The 25,279-nt window shown below is 38.2% G+C and overlaps 1 protein-coding gene across 3 annotated transcripts; it reads right to left on the reverse strand.

Moving 5' to 3' along the window:
* Positions 1 to 5,288: 5,288 nt before the first annotated feature.
* LOC139928579 (uncharacterized) lies at positions 5,289 to 23,443 on the reverse strand. 3 transcript variants are annotated; one of them, XM_078291069.1, is made up of 15 exons: positions 23,312 to 23,443; positions 21,736 to 21,891; positions 20,513 to 20,638; positions 20,172 to 20,335; positions 14,106 to 14,199; positions 12,836 to 12,952; positions 11,493 to 11,513; positions 11,196 to 11,216; positions 10,899 to 10,919; positions 10,690 to 10,710; positions 10,378 to 10,398; positions 8,787 to 8,816; positions 8,603 to 8,647; positions 6,912 to 6,965; positions 5,289 to 6,467 (listed from the first exon to the last, which is right to left on the reverse strand). In XM_078291069.1, the coding sequence occupies exons 1-15, from the start codon at positions 23,376 to 23,378 to the stop codon at positions 6,415 to 6,417; spliced, it is 1,011 nt and encodes a 336-aa protein (XP_078147195.1). In that variant the 5' UTR covers positions 23,379 to 23,443; the 3' UTR covers positions 5,289 to 6,414. The 3 variants fall into 3 exon arrangements, with proteins under 3 accessions (XP_078147195.1, XP_078147197.1, XP_078147196.1); XM_078291070.1 differs by lacking the exons at positions 5,289 to 6,467; positions 6,912 to 6,965 and adding an exon at positions 7,295 to 7,818; XM_078291071.1 differs by lacking the exons at positions 10,378 to 10,398; positions 10,690 to 10,710; positions 10,899 to 10,919.
* Positions 23,444 to 25,279: the final 1,836 nt, after the last annotated feature.

A 25,279-nucleotide genomic window follows, 5' to 3' on the forward strand; every position in this document is an offset into this window, starting at 1 on the left:
AGATTAAAAGATTTAAAAAATAAAATAAAAACAAAACGTAGAGAGAAGCAGACTGGACACGGAAGAGGTTAATCCAAAAAGTGAAAGTGAAAGTCAAAAATGCAGCCCGTCTCCACCCCCATAGTAGGTGAAAAATAGTCCAATAAAGTCACTGTAAACTCACTGCTGAGCACCACAGACACAGTTTAAGTCCCTGTAGGAATATTACAGTGATACACAGTTAAAAAAAAACCACAAAGTGCAATAAGGTCACTTTAAACTCAGTATTGAGTACCACAGAAGCAAGTTAAGTCCCTATAGGAATATTATAAATATTACAATACCGTATTTCCTCTAATAGTGGCCCGGGCCTTTATTTACCTCAACTGCAGAGGGTACCAGGCCTTTATTGGAAGCACGCTTATATTAGAGACAGGCTTTTATTTCTAATTCCCTCTGTTTGATAAGTATATTTGCTCATATTTTAGTACGAAGCCTCCTTGTTTTCTGATCTGCTTCTGTTGGGGTACGTTAGGTAGCCGTTTTTTTGTTACTGCAATGCATTACGATAATTACGGTAATCGACGACGGCATGCTCCAGAGACTTCCGCCGGCCGAGCCGTCTTGTGGCATACTGCCATCGTGTGGCACTTGTATGTTACTACAAACTACAGTTACATGTATAACAGGCGCCAGGAGTTTACCGGTATCCACCGTTGTTTGCATGTAAGATGAAGCTAACTGAAGCTAAAGTAGAATCTATACAATTATATTATATCGGCGTTTTTTTCGATGCGCGAGCTCAGTCCACCTGGCGGCCCTCTGTTCTGTCGGCGGCATGGAGGTTTCGGTGCGCCGAGGGCTTACTGCCGACCATGGATGTATTAGCTGCCGACGCTTCGAGTTTCCCGGGGACACGGTTCCGGCCGGTGCCGATAGCTGGGCGCCGATTTGTTCCCGGTGATCCGGCCGAGATTTCGGCGGGGTCCCGACGCCGATGCGTCACCGGGTGTCCCCGTAGGTACGGGCCGTGGGCGCGGTGGAGAGGACAGTGGCGGAGAGAAGAGACGGACACGGTCCAGCCATATACTAGGTTTTGACCTAGTCTTGTTTCCTTTGTTTTTTTCCCCCGGCCTTTATTTGTTCGTGTCGACCCGGCTTTTAATTGACTACCGGCCACTATTAGAGGAAATACGGTATTCCATTAAGCCATAGTAAATGATCTTGGACCAAGATGAGCTTGCCTCTGTTAGTTTGAGAGTGTAAAAGGTATAATCAAAATCCTAAAATCCTGCATAAATCTGCATTCCGTAGATCTAATACTCACTTGGCACAATACTCCTATCACTTGAGAGGTTAATTCAGCATGAAGGGATTGGTTTGAGACTTCTTCCTCACGTTAGGATTGATGTTCCACGTTGTTCATCCCAGAATTCTATCAAAGTCTTGGCTAAAAGCATCATGGGAGGTTCATTCCACTGAAAACTTGTATCTCATGCTGTGAGCTTTCATAAGATGGCTATTAACCAGGTAGAGTAAATTATCAAGTGAATTTGAGTGAGTTAATTAAGAAAGCTTTGATTCAAGAATGCAGATTAATGGAAATACATTTAAATAATCCTTATAATAGTAACACACAGGCAAAACAATTGTTGCTCCTTGCATTGTAGAGGATTAATTGGAAACAGAGCCAATGCATATGTGAAGGTTTATGTCTGTGTAAAGTGTCCCTTTGTTTTTTATTGTTTTGTATTCAAATGTTTATTAATTTTTATTAAGTCCAAGATAATAAAGTAATAAGTTCTAATGAGATTGCTCTTAGTTGCTTGACACCTGAAATGACATTTTCAGGTTTGTCTGCATTGAGGAAGAGAAGAGGTTGTTTGTCATTCATTTTTTTATATGTAAAGCCAAAGTCAACATACAGAAGTGCAAACATTAGACAGAGTGGTAAACATACATGCACACACAGTGCAAGCATTACTTATTTTACACTGAGGGTGTTTCACATCCTTTTTTGTCTCCACTTATTTCTTACTGCAGATATTTCACACTATTTCACTCTATTGGGTTGTTATGCTTGTCAAAATCCTGCATAGACTTTATTCATGCCCTTTCCTTATCCCTTACCTGTACCTAACCTTCGCTGACTGAATCCACACACACATTGTCAAACATCAAGCCAAAAGTGTTGCTATTTTTGGAAGATTCTAGATTTTAACAAAGAGAATGACCAGCAGGAATTTTTTTCCTTAGTTTCCCTTAAAAATCTGTAATTACCATGTAGATTGTATGGTTCATAAAGTGTAACTGTACATCCCATAAGTAGCATTTAATAAAAATGTGAGTAAACTATGAACTCCAGTCAGCGATCACTACAAGGCAAACCACCAGCATTACTTTATGTAGACCTTGAAAAGCCTTGAAATGTCCTTATGATTTATACATCAGTCTAACACTTACTACATGTATACGATAAATTTATATCATAAAGATTTCCTATCATATTTCAAATCTAAGGTTTGACTGAGGCCTGAATATTTGAACCCGGCCCAACAAGCACACATAATAAGTTCTGTTCAAACTTGAACCTAGCTGGGCCACTATATCCTTTTGTGAGCTCAAACCTGACTAAAACCCCAAATTGCTACTAATTTGCTAATCATAAATTTCTAATAATAATAATTATGTTTCAGTAATCTTGGCTCAGGTCCTGTTTGATTCTGTGGTCTAAAGTGTATCGACTTAGGACTCTTTCACATGAAAAATGTTTAGGAAGTTGTGGCCAAATCGAATCCATGACAGGAACCGAGACCAGAGATGGTCAAGTATGATTTGAGACTGATAAAAACGTCATAGAATTGTCGCTGACTCTTGCTTGAACAGTGAGGCTGAAATTTCACAATAGTTTTGGATGTGCTGTCAGTATTACAAAGTCACGCTCAGAGAAAGAAATAAGGAAGGAAATGAGCTGAAACAGAGAAGTTCATGTATTCTCTGTATCTCCCTCTCTCTCTCTCTCTCTCACACACACACACACACACACACACACACACACAGTACTGTTCCAGAGGAGTCAGCTGTAATGTACAAGGCCTTGGTTGTTTTTTGAGCTTGTGGCCCAAACCAGACAATTATACTACGGGTGGATTACTACATTAGACCAAATGGGCTACTGAGGTTTGTCTATTGAGAGCAGAAAGGGTAAATAATGAAATCAGACACAAACTCCTTATGCTGGTTTGTATTGAAAATTGGAAAAACAATGACAACAACCCTAATACATATTCATCATATATAAATCATAAAAATGTAACCACTGTGATACAAAAACCTTTTTAACAATTCATCATATGATCAATATTTGCAATGTGAAATAAAAAAATAAAACGTCATTCTCACCAAAAGAGTCATGAATTAGACCAGAGCCGGCCGTAAAGGCTTTTGGAGGCCCTAAAAGAGATGGTGTTTATGGCTCCAAAACATTCCAACCATGACCATCAAATTACTCCCACCCATAATAAAAAAAAAAAATTCCATTATGTTACCCTTCCTAGCAAACAACAGCATAGAAAGTACAACGTACAATGAGACAATGTACAACTTTGCATGGTGATGCTCACAGCAAATAAAACCAAAAGCCAAGAATATATCATGGCCACAACTAAAGCTCTTAGAATTTAACAAAGTATATAAACATATGAATGTGAATGCATTTTAGTAGTAAATAAACTGAAATGTATGGTTTGATTCTGGCAACCACTTTAGGGAAAAATAGTTTTACAAACATGCATTGAAGCTAAAACCGATGATTGAACTTATTGCATTGCTAATGAGTTAGCACATTAGCATTTTAGCCTAATTGCCTCGAGGTAAGATTTTGGGCTTAGGAGTTTACAACTCACTCAAGGGCGGAAATCACGGGGGGGACAGGGGGGTCCGGACCCCCCCTTCCTGGGACTAACAGAGAGTTGTCCCCCTCAATATATCATTGTAAACATAACTATATAATTTTAAATAATATAATAATATGCATTGAAAGCACTTGTGATAATTATAGACGCAAAACAATGCGTTTTTAAGTTTCGAAAGATTGAGTCCCCCCCTCATATGCCTCACAGTGGTTTGGTCCACTGCCTACCTGCCTCCCCGAACCCCCACACACACACATTAGCCCTCGGTACGAGTGTCTGTGGAGGATCTCTGGAAGTGTGTCAGTGGTGGCAGACCTCCAGTAAGTAGCTGAGGTTAACTTAAAACAAAGGATGTGTCAGACATTTTTCTTTACTTCTACCACTCAATAGAATAAAACACATTCACAATTGTAACCAGACTACATTTTGTTCCGTTACCTCGCGGTTGAATCTTGTGCGTCAGCGTGTTGGTACGGAGCAGCCGCGTCTCCTAATGCATGTGTGTGTATGGAGGCAGGAGGTCTATCCACAATTAAAATCATCATAACTCACTGAATTTTCGACCGATTTTCAAGCGGTTTGGTTTGTTACAAATGCCAGACATGTATTTATGATACAGGATACTTGGTTAAATTAAAATGCGGGATTTCATACCAAAATACTTTATCTTTTGTAGATGGTAACAGTAATATTTCTATAATATAATATTTAAGATTAACTTACCCTATGTAATTAGGTTCTAAGTATATTATTTTTTTCTTACTGCATGTAAAATGGCTGCCACTATGTTATTTTGTTCATAATTTTGGAAATAAATGAAGACTTAATTAATAAAAAAGACATAATTACAACAAACATTATGTTAAAATATAAGTAAGTTTCTGGCAGGCTTCATAGCGTTCTGGACTTTTACACATTGACAGCAAAACATTAGAGATCTGCTTTTTCGGGAAAACTAAATCTAATTAGGCATATATTAGCTTTAGTTCAGTTAATGGGTGTTGCATCTCACCTACTACTGTAAATAACCTGCATGCTGTGTGTGTGTGTGTGTGTGTGTGTGTGTGTGTGTGTGTGTGTGTGTGTGTGTCTATTTGTCAGCCAGCCAGGTCAGTTAAAATGGCAGAGAAAAGAAAAACAGACATCCGATCATTTTTCAGTGCACCGAAACGCCAAGTAGAAAGACCCCAGTAATATCAAAGGCAATTTGATAAAATCTTCATAAGAAAGGAATGAAGTGCTTATGGAAATGTTTCATAATGGACCTCTATATACATTTAATACAACAGTACTTTTGGCGGCACCTTTGGTGTCCCCTTCAGGAATTGCTCTTGAGAAATTTTTTTGTTTATTGTCCCCCCCAACAGTGAAATGAAATATCCGCCCTTGAACTCACTGAATGCAAGGAGATCTCAGCTGGGATGGAAATTTCAATTTTAGACTGTTAACGCAAGTATGTGCTATACATAAAACTACTGAGATGAAGCCGCTGCGGAAGTTGTGCTTACAGGAATTATTAAAAGTTAGAGATGTGGTAGCATGTCTTCCTACAGGCTATGGGAAAAGTCTTATATATACAGTATATATACAGTATTTAATTATATTCTCCACCTTTTTTGGTTTTCTCTGCCCCCTTTTGTCTGAAATGAGAAGTTCAACAGAGTCTTCATGCTTACGTTAGAGACCCTGCAGGTTGTAGGTGAGATAACAACTGAGCCTTTGCCCTGACAGTCACAGCTTATCCTCCTGGAATGCATTCATTGGTGTGTATTTGTGTACATTTTTGTTCATCATTATGTTTGCTTGAAACATAAGCATGAAAAAGGAGTTCTGTTACTATAAAACAGCCACCATGGCCCTCACCAAAAATAATATAATGTACAGGAGTTGATTTAATTTGCTCTCAAATTGTCTGTGCCTAGTGCTGATCCTGATCCTGTATCAATATGTATCTGTTAACACATCTTTAATACATGTTGTTTAGAAAAGTAACACAATATGTGTACTGTAAGCAAACAGATGTATTGAAAAAAGAAAAAAAGTCTGGATGAGTTTATTAGTATTCATGCTCACAGTTAACAACTGAATAGAAGCAGAATTTACATTAATAAAAATAGAAATATATCTATACATGATTGTACATCATAAAAATGTAAAACAATACATATCTATATACACACATGCACCCATACATTCATACTCATACATACGCATTTACAAAATACAACCATACACTTACATACAACCATGCATACATTTTAAAATGCCATAAAAAACAACAATATACAACACAAAACACAAAACAAACAAACAAAAACAAAAACAGACCCCAAAGACTTCAGCTATCCATCTTTTGTTTTGTGGATGGCTGTACATTCAGTCAAAGCCACCGCTCCAATGTTAAATCATAGTAACATCCTACTGTGGGAAATGGTTTTAAGTGCTGTAAAGTAATTTTAATCAGCTGTGACTCTGGTTTGATCCTCTGGCCTGGAAGAAGATCTTCTGGTTGCACACACAGTTACTGTTCCTGTTCTTGTGTTGTTTGGCTGTCTGCTGTCATCAGTCCCTCCTCTGCCAAATGATACAAGAAAAGAAATGTGTCACATATAGTATCTGTCAAACAGTGTGTGTTAGTTCACTGCTGTTAAAATGGTCAATAGCACAAATAGATAGCCAATCAAAGGATTATAGTACCAGTATGATTTTGCTTTTAGCACACTAGAATCATTGGTGTATGATGTATTGACTTGAATAGACAGGGACTAGAGACAGTTATAGAGTGAGTAAATAATTATCTAGGCATATTATAGAGAAATAGGTGACCTAGCCACTGAATCTATTTTCTTCAGTGTGTTGATTGAATGTTAGTCCTGTTATGGACTGGTGACATGTCCAGGGTGTTTCTCTTGACTCCCTTGTTTCCTGTGACTAGGAATAAGCTGGGTAAAGATAATGAATGAATGAATGAATGAATGAATGAATGAATGAATGTTGATAGAATATGTAGTATCTTGCCTTCTGGTTGTCTCTCCTCTGTAGCAGCACGGGTGGCATTAGACTCAGCAGCCTCTGTTCATGGATTAATGATAATGGAAGTTAACTAATGGTAATTAATCATAGAAAATGTTAGAAAAAAGACTGTACAAAATATATATAAACATTCATACATATATACAGTACATATATACACAGCATAAAAATAATTATATATATGAAACATGAATGATGGCACAATGAAATCACTGCAATTTAATCTGGTGAGATTATAACAGTAGGCTATCATTTCAACCTTAATGATACTCAACATCAAACATGAGTCTATTTAAAAGATGAGTAAATGTACCTATGGCCAATAACAATAACATTCAATAACATAAGTATTGGTGTAGTGATCATAAGTTGATTTTGTTTTTTCATGTTTTGTTATGCTATTCTGCATTATTATACTGTAGACAGACAGTAGTTATTAGACAGTGGATAACAACAGGAAAGTCGGGGGGAGGGGGGGTGATATGGGTCATGACCTGGACTCAAACACACAGTGTTGTGTCACAATGTTCAGGCCCACTGAACCAGGGCGCCCCTGTTGTCACTGTTTTAACAGTTACAGTTTCAACATAGAGGCCAGACCCATAATTAAAAGCTGGCAGTCAGTTCTTTTGTCTCATATTCATCTTTTGATCTTAAATCTTATTAAATTGTAGTCAGCAGTAAAATGGACCAACTTTAGCTCACTGTCCCTATACTTATACTTTTGACTGTACACTAAAAAAATACTGTGATACTGTAAATGCAGAGTTGCAGAGTTGTAATGTGTGCTCTGCATGCAGGATATAGTAACATGATCATCATTGCTGAGAAAAGCAGTACATAGCAACATCATCCTTCTTTCCACTTGACTTGAATCTAGCCTTCTCATTTCCTGCAGTAAAACATGATACAAGCTGAATAAACTGATATCTTGCATTTCCACATATATTCTTGGATGTTAAAGCTGGGGTAGGTCATTTTTTTAGAACCATTTTGGAAATATTTGTTGAAATTCTCTTTACATCCTGACAGCTATCAATAAATCAAATGCTCTGAGAAAAAACCCAGTCTCTGTGACTGTCCCAGGCCCTAGAATTAGAATATTTCAGTAACAACTAGACTGAGCTAGCAGAGCTGTGTTTTGCATAAAAGGTTTGGAATTTATCAGTTTGACCGAGACGCCACTCGCTCTCCAGTGTAGAGTGAACCTCGCTCTACCAAGGTTTATAGCAACGTGTGTTTGTAACAGAGCTGAACCTCATTTGGAGGGAGGAGTTACTGGAGGGAGGAGTTACGGGAGGGAGGAGTTACTGGAGGGAGGAGTTACTGGAGGGAGGAGTTACGGGAGGGAGGAGTTACTGGAGGGAGGAGTTACGGGAGGGAGGAGTTACTGGAGGGAGGAGTTATGGGAGGGAGGAGTTACTGGAGGGAGGAGTTACGGGAGGGAGGAGTTACTGGAGGGAGGAGTTACTGGAGGGAGGAGTTACTGGAGGGAGGGAGGAGTTACTGGAGGGAGGGAGGAGTTACGGGAGGGAGGGAGGGATGGAGGGAGCAGAAAGGGAGGAGTGGGGTTGTTGTATACTTCCAAATTCTTGCTCATTTCTCCAAAGTTGCCTACTCCAGCTTTAATGGATATTTATGGCAGCATTCAAAGCATCAAATTCTTGGTGACTTGCCTGTAGCTGATGGGCTTTTGCCTTTAGCTGCATTGCTTTCTGCGGCTGAGGAAGGAAACAGAAGGGAAGGGAAGAAAAAACAGAAACATAACAGCAGTGTGAAATGAGGGATTCTGACACCAAAAAGAGAAAGATGCCTAATGTCAAACACAAAGTGGCATGGTGTAACATAAGAGAAACTCACATAATATCTCCCACTTCTTCTTCCAGTGGTCTATAATAGACAGGACAGTGACATTACCACACAATGCAGCACAGTGGAGGAACATGGTGACTTGGACTTGACTATTTTTCTACCAGCAACATTTATTATTATTATTATTTTGAATTAGGGCTGCAGCTATTGACTATTTTAGTAATCGAGTATTCTACCGATTATTCCATCGATTAATCGAGTAATCGGATAAGAAATACTTTTTCTTTATTAAAGAGCAATAGTAAATATACAAAAGAGAAAAGCTGTCCGCACGAAGCTGTCCATACGACGCTGTGATTTACTGAAAAAGAGGTGAAATAATAATTATTATTAATATTTATTACTAGGCCTAAATATCATACAAATTCATAAGACTGGCTAATGTACATTTATTTATTATGTTGAAGGGTTGCCCTACACCTGCTGACCCTACTCACTGCAATCAAACTAAACTGAATATACCTGCTGTATTGGATTGGTGCATTTTAGGCTCCAATTGCTACTTACACCACCTGATATTTTGCTTTTTGAGGTATTTTATGCATCACTGTGAGGGGAGTAGGTGTGTGTGTGTGTGTGTGTGTGTGTGTGTGTGTGTGTGTGTGTGTGTGTGTCTGTATGTGTGTGACTATCATAATAATAACATGAATGAAGCTCAGGCTTTCACAAATTGACTGCAGCATTTTATTTTCTGTGGTTATTTTCTTGAGCAAAACTTAGCTAACTTAGGGACATCATAACTAGCCACCATATTGATTTATGTTCTTAACTAGCCATTACATATAGCCATAATTAACATACATTCTTTACTAGCCTTCATCTCATCCTGTTTTAATATTAAGTGCTGACTCCGCCCACCCGGGCCAGTTTCAGCATACGCCGGTAGCAATTACAAGTGGACCCTATCCTACAGTCCCTGCTCTCAGCGGAGGGAGGGGAGCTACACTGTGTGTGGGAAGCGCTGTGACCGTCAGACCTCTCTGGATTAGACAAGCAAGTAGAGAAAACCGGCATCATCCGTACCAATTTATTGCCAAATGCTTTGGGATTCAACACATTAACATTGCTTCCCATGGTCAGAAAAAGTCGGCAGATTTGTCGCTAGTCGCTTTTGAGAAATAAAGTCGTCAGGGGGGTCTGAAAAGTCGCTAAGTCTAGTGACAAAGTCGCCAAGTTGGCAACACTGGATCCCAAACTTTGGACACTTTCTGTCGTTTTCTCTGGCCTGTCTCTTCTCTTCGCCTCTCGCTATTTCCTCTCTCTTTCTCCAGTGCGTTGTGCAACAGTAATAATCATCCATGCGAAACACAGTGAGCGTGTATATAGTTATATGGATTAAACGAAGCTTCGATGCAAAGAATTTGCATCGATGATTTTTAGTAATCGAGTTATGTATGCTAAACTTAAGTTCAGCCGAAGTGAAAGTTTGAATCGTAGTTTGAGGTGAACAGGAAGGGAGCAGAAAAATCAAGCAGGGGAGAAGTAAAGCTGTACAGGAAGTGATGTGACTCTGTTTCTTTATTATTATTATTTTGAATGCATCAATAGGAATAATGGTATGAGTGATTTAGGTACTGACCTGCTTCCCACTTCATGTATCCTACAGGAAAAGAATTATAGGAAAGAATATGTTAAAGAAACCAATATGTATCACTGTTAGCACAAATGAATAACTGTGAATAGTAGGATGTCTGCTAAACTTAAGTTCAGCCGAAGTGAAAGTTTGAATCGTAGTTTGAGGTGAACAGGAAGGGAGGAGAAAAGTCAAGCAGGGGAGAAGTAGAGCTGTACAGGAAATGATGTGACTCTGTTTCTTTATTATTATTATTACGATTATTATTATTTTGAATGCATCAGTAGGAATAATGGTATGAGTGATTTAGGTACTGACCTGCTTCCTCCTGCAGGATTTCTACAGGAAAAGAATTATAGGAAAGAATATGTTAAAGAAACCAATATGTATCACTGTTAGCACAAATGAATAACTGTGAAGCAGGGGAGAAGTAGAGCTGTGGAGGAAGTGATGTGACTCTGTTTCTTTATTATTATTATTTTGAAAGCATCAATAGGAATAATGGTATGAGTGATTTAGGTACTGACCTGCTTCCCGCTTCATGTATCCTACAGGAAAAGAATTATAGGAAAGAATATGTTAAAGAAACCAATATGTATCACTGTTTGCACAAATGAATAACTGTGAATCGTAGGATGTCTGCTAAACTTAAGTTCAGCCAAAGTGAAAGTTTGAATCGTAGTTTGAGGTGAACAGGAAGGGAGGAGAAAAGTCAAGCAGGGGAGAAGTAGAGCTGTACAGGAAGTGATGTGACTCTGTTTCTTTATTATTATTATTTTGAAAGCATCAATAGGAATAATGGTATGAGTGATTTAGGTACTGACCTGCTTCCTGCTTCAGGATCACTACAAGAAAAGAATTATAAGAAAGAATATGTTAAAGAAACCAATATGTATCACTGTTAGCACAAATGAATAACTGTGAATAGTAGGATGTCTGCTAAACTTAAGTTCAGCCGAAGTGAAAGTTTGAATCGTAGTTTGAGGTGAACAGGAAGGGAGGAGAAAAGTCAAGCAGGGGAGAAGTAGAGCTGTACAGGAAGTGATGTGACTCTGTTTCTTTATTATTATTATTTTGAAAGCATCAATAGGAATAATGGTATGAGTGATTTAGGTACTGACCTGCTTCCCACTTCATGTATCCTACAGGAAAAGAATTATAGGAAAGAATATGTTAAAGAAACCAATATGTATCACTGTTTGCACAAATGAATAACTGTGAATAGTAGGATGTCTGCTAACTTAAGTTCAGCCGAAGTGAAAGTTTGAATCGTAGTTTGAGGTGAACAGGAGGGGAGCAGAAAAGTCAAGCGGGGGAGAAGCGGAGCTGTACAGGAAATGATGTGACTGTTTCTGGGTGTTTTTAAGACAAGCAACAGGAATTAAAGGAAAACTCCACCCTTGGATACCGTTACACTGTTATTTATCATCAATCTGGGATGTTCAATGCTTTCCAGGAGTTATTTTGTTAAGTGTTGTAATTAACTTTTTCAGAGTACCTACTTTCCCTCAACCTGCCTCATCTACTTCTACTGCAGTTAGTGATTTGCTGTGTTTCCCAAAATGACTTTCAACAATCTCCAGAGAATGGGCAAAAACTTGTTGCTTTCAATCAAAGGTGGCCATATGGGCATATAAATATAGCTAGCTAGCCAACTAGTTAGTGAACATTTGGGTGTGTCCGTGATAGCGGCCCTTAGTAGTTACTGGTTACTGTCTAGTAGACTATAGTTGACTGGCTTCTGTCAGTATTTCTATGATGGATTTCATCCTGTATGATTGTTGAACGTCTTTGCAAAATTAAAGTCTAGAAAGAAGCCCTTTGCTCTTTGATTCTGAGGGACTGACACCAAAACCTGATGTTGATCGTTGATGTTTTAGATCGCTGACATTTTTTCTGCTATCAATACCTTGCCGTGACGTCATGTTGTCTACATTTGGCCAGTTTTATACAGAATTTTACAGAATAAGAACAAGACTAAGAGTCTAACAGCACCGCAACATTTAATTTTGTGGAAGCGTCCCAGCCGGAAATCAAACACAGGTCTCCTGATTGAGAGTCTGCAATCTAACTATCTAATCTAAGTGGTGAACAATAACAACAAACAAATACAAGGTACATCACCAATAGCTGTTTTTTAACAGTATTAAAGTGTTTAGGGTGGATTTTCCTTTAAATGTTCAACTTTCACTCCTCTGTCTGAGAATTCTTTAATAAGGATTTGGTTTTAGACTTTTTACTGCTTGGAGGATTACTTATCTCTGTTGTAGAACCACACTCCTGGAAGATAATCCAACACTAGACTAATAGTATCAGTCAGATATACAGAAATACAAATAAACCAAACACAAATGAATATGAATAATGTCAATGAAAGGCAAATAACCATTTCATTAGATAATATTAATCAAATAAATACATATTAATTCAGTATAAATAAATACAGTATCTCATGGCTTCCCACCTCCTCTCAAACAGAGTATCGGCAGCAAAATGAACATCAATACTACTCCTACTCCCAGGACGATGGAGACTGAGGTGAGGGAGCTGATCTTGTCCTTCAGTTTCTGTTCTTCAGACTCTACAGAAAAATAACAACAACAAAAACAAGTTTGTTTACATGACACACTGTTCTAGTTAATAGCTAACACCCCAATTACGATCTTATTGGAGTTTATTTTTGTGCATATTCATATCAAGATAACGAATATTCCTGAATACAGAAATAAAAACAATATTTCAAAAAATATATAATATTCCAAATTAGAATTAGAATTATGATTACTAAAATGTAAAAGTATTCTATGCAATTAATTATAGAATTAATTCTAATATTTTATGTTTATGTATACTCAGGGGATATTTTGGCATGAAGTCTCAGTGACAAGTGCACTGCAAACAAATGTCAAGGTGTTTAGTCTCATATTGAGTTTTAAAATCTTTTTTTTTTTTTTTTTAAATGCCACTTGTTTCCAATGCAGTTTCACTTGTTTCAGGATTTTCCTTTTTGTCAATATCTTGAAACAAGGCAGAATAAGGCAGATCACTGCACTACTGTCAAGAAAAAACCAACGTGATCTCACAAAAATACGTGAAATGAACATGAACTCTAAAACAACGATTTACGTGTTGTGGACACGTATTATGGGAAAAAAATGTTCCTCCGCCACAAATTGAATTACGTCCCAAAGGGTTAATGGTTAAATTTAGGCAAGTAAAACAACTTGGTTAAGGTTTGGGTTACAGTTATGGTTAGGCAACTAAAACAACTTGGTTAAGGTTAGGGAAATGGTTTGGTCATGGTTAAATAAGAAAAGCGGTTAAAAATTAAAATGTGACTTACAGTTGCATGTCCTATGGAAACGCTGGGAATCGAATCCCAGTCGCCAGCATCGAAGGGAACGTATACGCCCATCCACCACCCCGCCCACAACACCCCGCCCTCAACACCCTTACTAGCCACTGTGCTACTTCAATGTCACACTACTTCCTGTTTATAGTCGTGTCTCCTTTACGTAACCGTTTCGTGCTGGGAAAACGTAAAAGTAACACCTTACGTTCCACCAACATGTAATTAACTGTTAACATGTCATGTTCATTTCACATTTTTCTGTGAGATCAGTCACAGAAAACAGGTTGATTAATTTTTTCAATTAAGAAAAATAAGCTTTTAAGATTCAATACTACATTAAATGTGTTGTTAAAGTGGATATTTTTGCAGTGTGGTAACTCACTATGGATGAGGGGGTTCCTGATGGGTTCACTGCTCTCCAGACTGACTGGGTTCTCCAGCATACAGGTGAACAAGGTATCGCTAAAATCCTTCTCCTAAAAGATGAGTGAAATAGAATTAGCTCAAAGCTCAAAAACCAATCACTCAGCCACATTTACTTTTAATTTTTAAAAGTGCTCACTTGGTGCCTTTGCCCTTTGATTAAAAGGAGATCTGAGTGTAGCTGAGGCTCAGCTACAGAGCAGTTCCCTGGAGCTGGAAGGGATTCAGTGTCTTGCTCAAGGACACTTCAGCAGCTTAAACCCAGGTACTCTGGTTAAAGGACAGTCTCTCCAACCACTAAGCCAACCTGCTGCCCAAACTGGCAAATTGGAAGCATCCAAAACCATACAGATCTCTCCCTAAACAACATTGTGTAATATGCTCTGTTGAGAGGAATTGCTTAGACACAGTGCATCGATGCTGCTACACAAAACACATGCACACTCTCATTCTGTCATTCACAGGTTTCACACCGTAGCCCTGACATATACAGTATATATATACATATATATATATATGTATATATGGGCGATTATTTGATTTCAGGCACTTTTGGGTACTTCAATTTCTCAAACATAAAATCTCATAAAACCTTCAATTATCTGCCTAAGCTTTATTGTCATTTTGTCAGGAATCATCATCTGAACATTGTTGTAAACATCACTTTAAGGAATTTAAAATATTTAAAAATTTTCCTAGGATGTCAGAGGAAATGGTCATTACCACCACATCATCAAATAATTGTTTAAAACTTTTAAAAAGTAAAAAGTTAGTGCTTTTAAGGCATTTTATGTAACTTCATACCTTACTTCTGATGTCTAAGTGGTTAGAAATATTTTAATTTGATTTAAACATGTTTTAAATCTTTAGATGTGCAACCTTTTCAATATATTCCTAGATCCTGTCAAGAAAGATAAAATTACTCCAACAACAGGTCAATGACTCATGTTTTTTTAATAAAATGTTAAGGAAGGGCTTGTAATATTTAAAAAAACATATATGAAAATGTCTGATTTAAACAGTTTGTTACAAATTTATCTAAAAATATGTCATGTGTTGGTAATGACGAACGGTTGTGGTAATGACAAAATGTTTTGGTAATGACATCTAGAGAAAATTACAAATGTAAAACAGCATTAAACTCATATTTCTTAAGAAAATATTCTTAAACCTTAAAACAATTCTCATTTCATTATAAACCAATCTGTAACTGTCCAGGCTAGGCTAACTTGCTTGCCAAATTTCCAAATGTAAACAACAGGATAGCAACAGCTAAGGTGGTCAATCAACACTCTGACCCCCTTTGTGGTTTCAAACAATATTTTCTCTGAGGATAGGATGTAATTTCAACTGTAATTTCATTTTCTGTTTTGTTTTCAATGTTCTTCTTTTCTGATGTTCAAGTACACATTCACCCATAGATTAACCCATAGTTGAAGTACCTAGTCTCATTACTGTAAAAACTGAGTTAACAGTACATGGCTTGTTCTTTTAACAGGCCTAAATCTTCTGCTCCATGAGGGAGCATACTTGTTTCCAGACAGAGGCATCAAGCATCATATGTCTTTTAGTAACTGGTTGGGGCTCTGGGACAAGGCCCAGCACATCTGCAGCTCTATACCACAGTATGTCGTCTCTCATTGGCCAGAAGAAACGATTTGCTCCAATCCGACTCATTGTTTTGACCAGAGCAGAACTCTCTGAATCCACATCTTGGATAATGCCGGGATAAGCATCTCCATCATACAGCACCACACACCAGTGTCCTATCAGGCCTTCAGTGATTTCTCCCACTTGAAGAGATGTGCCTTGGCTTTGGTCCGTTTTACAGTTCATGGTTGTTTGTCCTTCATCAGCTGTATGTTCATCTTGATTAAAGTATACAGTCTGTGGGTCATAGCACTCACAGTCCTCTGGAGCTGAACAGAAGCAGCTCAGTATCCTCCATTTGATGTTGCCTGGCTTGTCAGTGAAGATCTTGGAACAAAAAAAGATAATAATTTAATTCATGATGTAATGCTCAATAGTACCAATGAAATAAAATGTTATATTTATAAAAATAATAAAATGTAATAGCAAATTACCTGGTGTATTTTCATTGTACCCCGTACTGTTTCCAGTTTCTCTGGTAGCAGAGTTTCATTGTCTTCAATCTCATTCTCAGAGATGTAGAAGAGCTTGATTTTGGACTGCTCTTTTGAGAGTGTTTCATAGACCACTTTTCCATTTGGGAGATCCATTCCTTTAGAGACAATATCATCAGCTGTGCGTTTGATGGCTGCACCAATCCCATCTGCTGGCCCCTTCCCATGTCCAGCCTCCAAGAAGTTCCATGTCACCTTACTGAATCCAAGTTTAAAGGGAACGGTGCAAAGAAGAAAGACATTTTTTTTAGAGCGGTATTGGGTTGTTGGGCCATCACTTACAACATGAAGGGTACTTGCAGATGGAGTAACCTCTCTCAAGTATGTAAGCACAGGGCTGAGATGTGCCCATATGGCAGGAGGATCATGTTGCATTGAAGATGAAATGGAGCAGAGCGAGATGATCCCATTAACTGTGTAGGCAACTGCAGTGTGCAGGGACACTTGTTTATGGGAGTCTCCAAAATGTACTGCCTGAATTTCAGAGGCATATTTGCATAGATAATTTTCTGCAAAATCTATATGAAGGATGATGTCATTTTCTCCAACATCTTGCTTCATACTTCTCAGCACTGAATACTGATGTTGGATATTGAAGACATGTCTTCCAAACTTGTCTTTCAGATTTGTTGTGAAGTCTTCCAACAATGTTTGAAGGGTACCATAGACACGGTCCTTCACTGTTAAATGAGCAGTGAACTTCTCTCTTGTTCCATCTTTTTTTTTCTTCTCTCGTTCCTCAGCTTTACTTTTCCATTCCATCCAGTGTGTCTGCTCACCAGGATCAAATGTACCGGTTTCAAGCTCTTTTGCTCGACAGTGGGGGCACTCCCTGTACATGCACTCTTTGGTCAGGTTCTGGCAACATAAAGACTCTATCAAACTCTTAATGTTGCTAGTTTTTATCACTTTGTGATAGAGCAGTTTGTCAGCCATCAGCTGAATGTTTGCATGTATTTTACACAAGCATGTGTCCCTATCACGGACTGTTGGCCTTACTATCCAAAATGGGCGGTTTTTGCAGAACTGAGTATAGGAAATGTTGAGCTGTGGATGTTCTTTCTTGAATTTCCGGCAAAGACTGTACAATGATTCATTCAAAAAGCGCTTTTGCATTTTAACCTTCTTCCTCGTCAATGTGTCTCTCTTCCCTGTTGTTGCCCTCGAGTTGTCATCACGTTCCAGAAATTCTTTGACTTTTGTTTTGGTAGAGAGAGGTAATGCATTTGCATGTTTCTTCCGAAAATACTGAAGTCCAGGTCTTTCTCTGTTTTTCCGCATCATCTTAGAAGAGAATCCAAGTTCTTTTTGAGCCAGATTCACCAACCTGTACTTTTTCAGAATTCTCCCCACCAGAATCTTTGAAATTACTTGCTTCTCTTTAGTGTTGGTTTGCTGATATCTGTCTCGCAGCTCCGACACTAGAGTATTGTGGAACAATAGTGTCTTCCTGAGATCACTAGGCTTTGATTTCATTTGTTGTTTTGATTTTGATCATGGTGATTCTTGTGGTTTGAGCTTCTTTGACAGTCTTTCATATCGTTTTTTATATTTCTCCACCTTTCGTAAAGCATTATCCAACTTATGGTTGGCTTCACACAGATCTCTGTACACTTTACTTCTGTTTCTGGTAACTTTTTTCCGTCCTCTTTGTTGTGGGGTTTGTTGCGATGTAGGCTGAGTGGGACCTTCATGTATGGGAATAGGCACAGGGACAGCATTTTGTTGCTCAGGCTGTTGTGTTGGTGACACTGGTGGGGTATTCACTGATAGGTAGTTCTCCATATTTTTTATTTGCTTTTCTTTTGCTCTTTTGTTTGTTTGATTGATTCTCCATTGACGCTTTTTAAGTCTTTGTTCGCATTTGGATAGCTGTGATATGCATTTCAGTTTACCCGTCTCTTTTCTATTTTTATATCGCTCTTTTTCTTTTTGTAAGTATCTTTGGTATTGTTCTGGATCCTCTTTAATTCTCTCTCTGTAAGATTTTGACCTTTGGGCTGTTGATTTGGGTGCCATGGCAAAGACACTAAACAAACACAGAAACTCATTAATTTCAGTTATAAATGAGACACAAATATTCAGAAAAAATGTTTTAAATTCATGGTAAAATAACAGGAAATATACATTTGTACAATAAACTAAAACATACATCTATATAGTAATTTTATGAACAAAGAAAAAGCTATCAACTGATATATTTTGTCATTACCACCACAATTTGTATTTACCACCACACCTCATTAAGTGGTGGTAATGACGCGTGGTGGTAATGACATTTCTGAATTTTCAGCTAACCGCTAGCTACTGGTCGAACTTACTAACGTCACCTTCAGAGCTAGCTAGCAATGTACTCAATTTACATAAAAATATGAAGAAATTACACTACAATTCAAAAACATTATCAAACTACAGCTTGTTTGGTAATGACATGCAATAAAAATACTCTCTTACTAGTAAGTATAAATGGGAAAATTTCCTACATTTCTGGTGATCAAAATGTCATTCTTCCTCCTTGACAGCCATGTGCCCCAGTGTCAGTACAGATTTCCATGGTTACCAAATCAACAAACTTTGACCAAACTTTATTGTCCTGCAAATTGTTTGATGTGGCGGTAATGACAGCGATATTAAGGGACATACATATTTTGTATTAAAAAAAGTCACAAATTGTACTTAAGTTAAATATGTGAGAGGAAATCATTGATTCAACTGTATTTATAGTAATACATACTAAAAAGTATATGTTTTTTTTTTTTTTTTTCTGAAATTAAATTAAATTTTCTGAATAATCACCCATCACTCCCCTCTTCCAGTCACTTCACTGGCTTCCCATCTCTGCTCACATCTAATGTAAGACACCGGTACTCGCCTACAGGGCAGTACATCGAACCGCCCCCTATCTACAATCTCTGGTCAGGTTCCAAACTCTGGATCATTCGCTCGGCTCCTCCACCCTTACAGGTCGCCTCGCCCCTTCATCGTTATGCGGACTCAGAAGTCACTCATCCCGGTCGTGACTTTTCTCTTCCCTGGCACCACAATGGTGGAACGAGCTCCCCCCTTCTGTCAGAACGGCTGAATCATTACCCATCTTTCACCGGAGACTGAAGACACATCTCTTATCTCTCATCTTGAGTTAACCTATCTATCATTCAATCTTTTTACCCCTTCTACTCTTAATAAAATATATATATATACAAAAAACTCTGATTCTACAAATGCTACTTATTCCTATTAATTCCTTCATCAGCTACTGAGGCTTAGCTGATGAAGACTGTGATATACGGTCGGTTTGACTACTGTTGACAGAATGTACTGATTGTAAGTCACTTGGACAAAAGCGTCTGCTAAATGACGTAATATAATGTACAGTATATATAAAATCCCATAACTTTTCCATCACTTTCCATAAATAAGTCAGAGTGCTTCATTGACCTGAAATTGTTATTCCTTCCATGTTTGTTATTGTTTTTCAACTCAAAAAAGGTCTAAAGGGCTTAACAGGCTGGTGAAAAACAGCTGAAAATCACCAGCTAATGCAACAAATGTGTGAAACAAGTTGGAAAATACATTCTGGTGTGTTCCTGTAAAGTGACCCATTTTTTAAATTCCCTGATATTCCCTGACTTCCCCAGAGAATTTATCAAAATCCCTGACTTTCCCTGTCTGGAAAACACTTCTCAAAATACATGATATTCCAGAAATCCATTGACCAATGGGCATTGGATTGGGCAAAAAACTCTGATTCTACAAATGCTACTTATTCCTATTGAAGGCTTAGCTGAGCTGGGCATTCACTAAATCGCACATGGACAGAAAGAAACACAGCGGTACAAACGCACACACACACTCCGTCACCAGCATTATCATACTTATACCTTTGTAATTTTGTGTTGCTTGGGTAACTCGATCTTTATCGTGTCTCCTTTCTTCCAGCTGTAGCTGACTGGTTCAGCCTCTCTGGTGTCTCCATCACAGCTCAGAAGACAGAAGGTCAACTCAGCATCACACCATGTAAAGACGATGGGTACAGAGACAGGAGCTGTTGTTGAGAGGAGGAGAAAAAGGCTGTTACAATCATGATGACTCTCTCTCAGATGCACATTTTTGTTTTCACACCTGATGTTAAAACCAAGTGGTGAATTCAGGGGAAAACAACACACAACTCCACATCACCCACTTGATGAACCTGGCCAAACTGCCAACATAATACACTTACAGATGACTCTGAGTTGAGTCTGGCTGGTGACTTTGTAGTTGATCTCTGCTGTGTACAATCCACTGTCTTCTCTGGTCAATCCTGTGATCGTCAGCTCTCCAGTTGGAATGTCCAGGTCACCGCGATCTTCAAATATGCACCAACATGGTTAGGGTTAGCTTCTCAACATGAAGTTATTACATTCAATTTCCTGCTCCACCCTATTTAAACGCGCCTAACCATTACCTTTTCTCTCTCTCGTATGTCTCAGTTCTCTCATCCCTCCCCCCAAACCCCTTTTTTCTGTCTTTCATGATCTTCCCTCTCACTACAGGAACCACAGGGGCAAATGATGGAGCCAGAAGGCTCCCCATCAGCGAGACAGTGCCCCCACCCTGAGCCTCAATTCCCTGGTTCCTCGAGCTAACCATCGACCCCAACTCATCCGACCCCTCGATTCATCCCTTCATCTCGACCCCTGATTCATCCCTCCACCCTCCACCCTTGTTTCATCCCTCCATTCTTGACCCCTCTTTCTCTCAATGAACCGCCTAAATACATCTCATAGTGGCGTGGTCTTTGTTAGTGAAAGAGTTCTTAACTGTTATCTGACCCTTATTCAACCAGGAAACCTGACTAAAAACACACAGTTGTCCAGTACAGCCACAGCTTTCTACTGTTGGCCACTAAGCAGTTGAACTAGAGCAGTTTGAAGTTGAAGGAAGAAACAGCCATAAAACACTTAAATACTGTTAAAAAAAACAACTACTGGTGATGCAACTTGCATTTCTGGGAGCATTTTGTGGTTTGGTGGTGTATTTTTCAAACCTATATGACATAACGGCACATTGAGATATTTCAGCGCAGCTAAAATGGAGTTTAATATCAGAATTTGTTTCAACTACCTAAAACAGCAACAGTAAACATCAGGTTTTGATGTTAGTCCCTCAGAATCCAAGGGCAAGGGCTTCTTTCTAGACTCACCATTTTGCAACCAGTTCTGAGAGTGGACTTTGTTAAAGGACAGCAGTAGGTGCTGAGGGAGTAGCGATTGCGTTTCATTCACCACTCCCACTCAGACTTTCCCAACTGGTCCAGGAATTTGAACTGAGAGTTTCTTTCATTCACATATAAATCTAACCCTAACCACTGTGCCATTTAGCAGAAATCTGAGAGAAAACAATTCATCCCTCCCATCCCCCTGTTAAATCTGAGCTGAAATCACCCACTGTGTCTCAGTATACCTTTGAATTGACGGTAGGAATCCACCTCCTTTCCATCCCACTCCATGGCAAAGCGAGGTCCTTGTTTCCACACTATGCTGGTGATGGAGCCAGTCACAGAAGACAAATCTGGACTGAGGACAACACTGTCACCTACTTTCTTGTAGAGTGGTTCTTCTGCAAAGACAAAAAGTAGGGATGCTGTGACATTTTAAATTTGGGTGTTAAGTCCTTGTGCTTTGGCAGTGTGGATCTTTGGCAGTGTCAGGGGGATTGGAACAGAAACACTTCAACTAGGTAAACATCCAACCTGGTTTTACACTTAAAGGCATGCCTTGACATTTTGACTGTATTCTGATATTTTTCTTCATCAGGCTGTTGTAACATAAAGGGAGAAAAAGTTTCAGAAATTGTCCTTTAGTGATCCTAAAAATGGCTTGTTAGCATGGTCATCATTCCTCCTTGATACTGAAACACTGAAAGAGTCTCATTCAGGGTTAAAACCTTTTTTTTTTTTTTTTTTTAAACTAGTGACATTAAAACAAGTTGACTTGCATTGGAAAAGTGAAATCATCTCAACACATAGGAGATATTTCAAGGTATTTTAAGAAAAACAATTTAATACTCAATACTATATTAAATTATTTCTTAAACGTTTTTGCGGTGTCTACTCTTTTCTGTTCTGTTCCATTCTATTATGTTCTACTGTTTTCTATTCTATTCTATTCTATTCTATTCTATTCTATTCTTTGTCAAGCCACAGTCAATCTAGATTCAGATCATGGCCTACAGACTAGTGCAGCCTGTGAGTTATTGTCCTTTCCAGTATTTGACTATTAAATGAAGTCCTGCTGTAGGAAAATGGAAAATTATTACAGACACAACATATTGCATTCACCTGGGGAAAAGAAACAGCCCGATTTTTTAAATTAATTACTTATTTTCTCATAATTCTGAGATAATAAACTTACTAAATGATGATGATGTGTGCTTGTAGAGGCGCATTTCACGTGCACACTGGTGGACTATGAGTGTCTGAGAGGCATTTTAAGAACATGTATGATTTTAGTTCAACTGTGTGATAAGTGCCTGACTGTGTCTTGAGTCACCATGTAGCTATACAGCTTGAATACATTTCAGAAGCACATATCCGTGAAGCAGGCCATATTGGCTCAACTGATCCTGGAGAAGTAACACGATGTCGAGGCCTGTCAAGCTGAACAACCCTGAAGTCCTAAGGTGGCAGCACAAAGCCGACGAATTAATGACAATGCCATCTATATTACTCAAAGACTCTATCTGCAAATGTTTCAAACCAAGACGGAAAAAAATACTGGATTAAATTAAGCAGCTGTGTCGAGTTGGCCTTCCGAAATGCAGCTCTACACTTCATCATTTCAACCCGGATGTATCGAGATCGTTATGTCAGAAAAATGTCATTAATTCATTAAAAAAATATTTGAAAACCGCAGATTTTCCAGGTGAATGCAATACACTTCCGTACAGTTACACCTGAGTGTAACCCTTCACATATTTAGCTACCCTACACATATACAATAAACCTGCTCTCCACAGACTGCAATCAATAGAAACTTACGGGAATCTGCGCTCACTGCGGCCAGCAGGCAGACGCACAACTCGATCAAAGTTACAGAAGGCGACATCCTCTTCTCTGTAATCTGTAGTATATTACGTTACAGAAATGGAGTAAACATGTAAAGTATTTAAAAGATTAAAAGATTTAAAAAATAAAATAAAAACAAAACGTAGAGAGAAGCAGACTGGACACGGAAGAGGTTAATCCAAAAAGTGAAAGTGAAAGTCAAAAATGCAGCCGGACTCTGTCTCCACCCCCATAGTAGGTGAAAAATAGTCCAATAAAGTCACTGTAAACTCACTGCTGAGCACCACAGACACAGTTTAAGTCCCTGCAGGAATATTACAGTGATACACAGTTGAAAAAAACCCACAAAGTGCAATAAGGTCACTTTAAACTCAGTACTGAGTACCTCAGAAGCAAGTTAAGTCCCTATAGGAAGATTATAAATATTGCAATATTCCATTAAGCCATAGTAAATGATCTTGGACCAAGATGAGCTTGCGTCTGTTAGTTTGAGAGTATAAAAGGTATAATCAAAATCCTAAAATCCTGCATAAATCTGCATTCCGTAGATCTAATACTCACTTGGCACAATACTCCTATCACTTGAGAGGTTAATTCAGCATGAAGGGATTGGTTTGAGACTTCTTCCTCACGTTAGGATTGATGTTCCACGTTGTTCATCCCAGAATTCTATCAAGTCTTGGCTAAAAGCATCATGGGAGGTTCATTCCACTGAAAACTTGTATCTCATGCTGTGAGCTTTCATAAGATGGCTATTTACCAGGTAGAGCAAATTATGAAGTGAATTTGAGTGAGTTAATTAAGAAAGCTTTGATTCAAGAATGCAGATTAATGGAAATACATTTAAATAATCCTTATAATAGTAACACACAGGCAAAACAATTGTTGCTCCTTGCATTGTAGAGGATTAATTGGAAACAGAGCCAATGCATACGTGAAGGTTTATGTCTGTGTAAAGTGTCCCTTTGTTTTTTATTGTTTTGTATTCAAATGTTTATTAATTTTTATTAAGTCCAAGATAATAAAGTAATAAGTTCTAATGAGATTGCTCTTAGTTGCTTGACACCTGAAATGACATTTTCAGGTTTGTCTGCATTGAGGAAGAGAAGAGGTTGTTTGTCATTCATTTTTTTATATGTAAAGCCAAAGTCAACATACAGAAGTGCAAACATTAGACAGAGTGGTAAACATACATGCACACACAGTGCAAGCATTACTTATTTTACACTGAGGGTGTTTCACATCCTTTTTTGTCTCCACTTATTTCTTACTGCAGATATTTCACACTATTTCACTCTATTGGGTTGTTATGCTTGTCAAAATCCTGCATAGACTTTATTCATGCCCTTTCCTTATCCCTTACCTGTACCTAACCTTCGCTGACTGAATCCACACACACATTGTCAAACATCAAGCCAAAAGTGTTGCTATTTTTGGAAGATTCTAGATTTTAACAAAGAGAATGACCAGCAGGAATTTTTTTCCTTAGTTTCCCTTAAAAATCTGTAATTACCATGTAGATTGTATGGTTCATAAAGTGTAACTGTACATCCCATAAGTAGCATTTAATAAAAATGTGAGTAAACTATGAACTCCAGTCAGCGATCACTACAAGGCAAACCACCAGCATTACTTTATGTAGACCTTGAAAAGCCTTGAAATGTCCTTATGATTTATACATCAGTCTAACACTTACTACATGTATACGATAAATTTATATCATAAAGATTTCCTATCATATTTCAAATCTAAGGTTTGACTGAGGCCTGAATATTTGAACCCGGCCCAACAAGCACACATAATAAGTTCTGTTCAAACTTGAACCTAGCTGGGCCACTATATCCTTTTGTGAGCTCAAACCTGACTAAAACCCCAAATTGCTACTAATTTGCTAATCATAAATTTCTAATAATAATAATTATGTTTCAGTAATCTTGGCTC

Source organism: Centroberyx gerrardi, chromosome 21 (assembly GCF_048128805.1).
Source record: "Centroberyx gerrardi isolate f3 chromosome 21, fCenGer3.hap1.cur.20231027, whole genome shotgun sequence".
In the NCBI taxonomy this organism is placed as follows: domain Eukaryota; kingdom Metazoa; phylum Chordata; class Actinopteri; order Beryciformes; family Berycidae; genus Centroberyx; species Centroberyx gerrardi.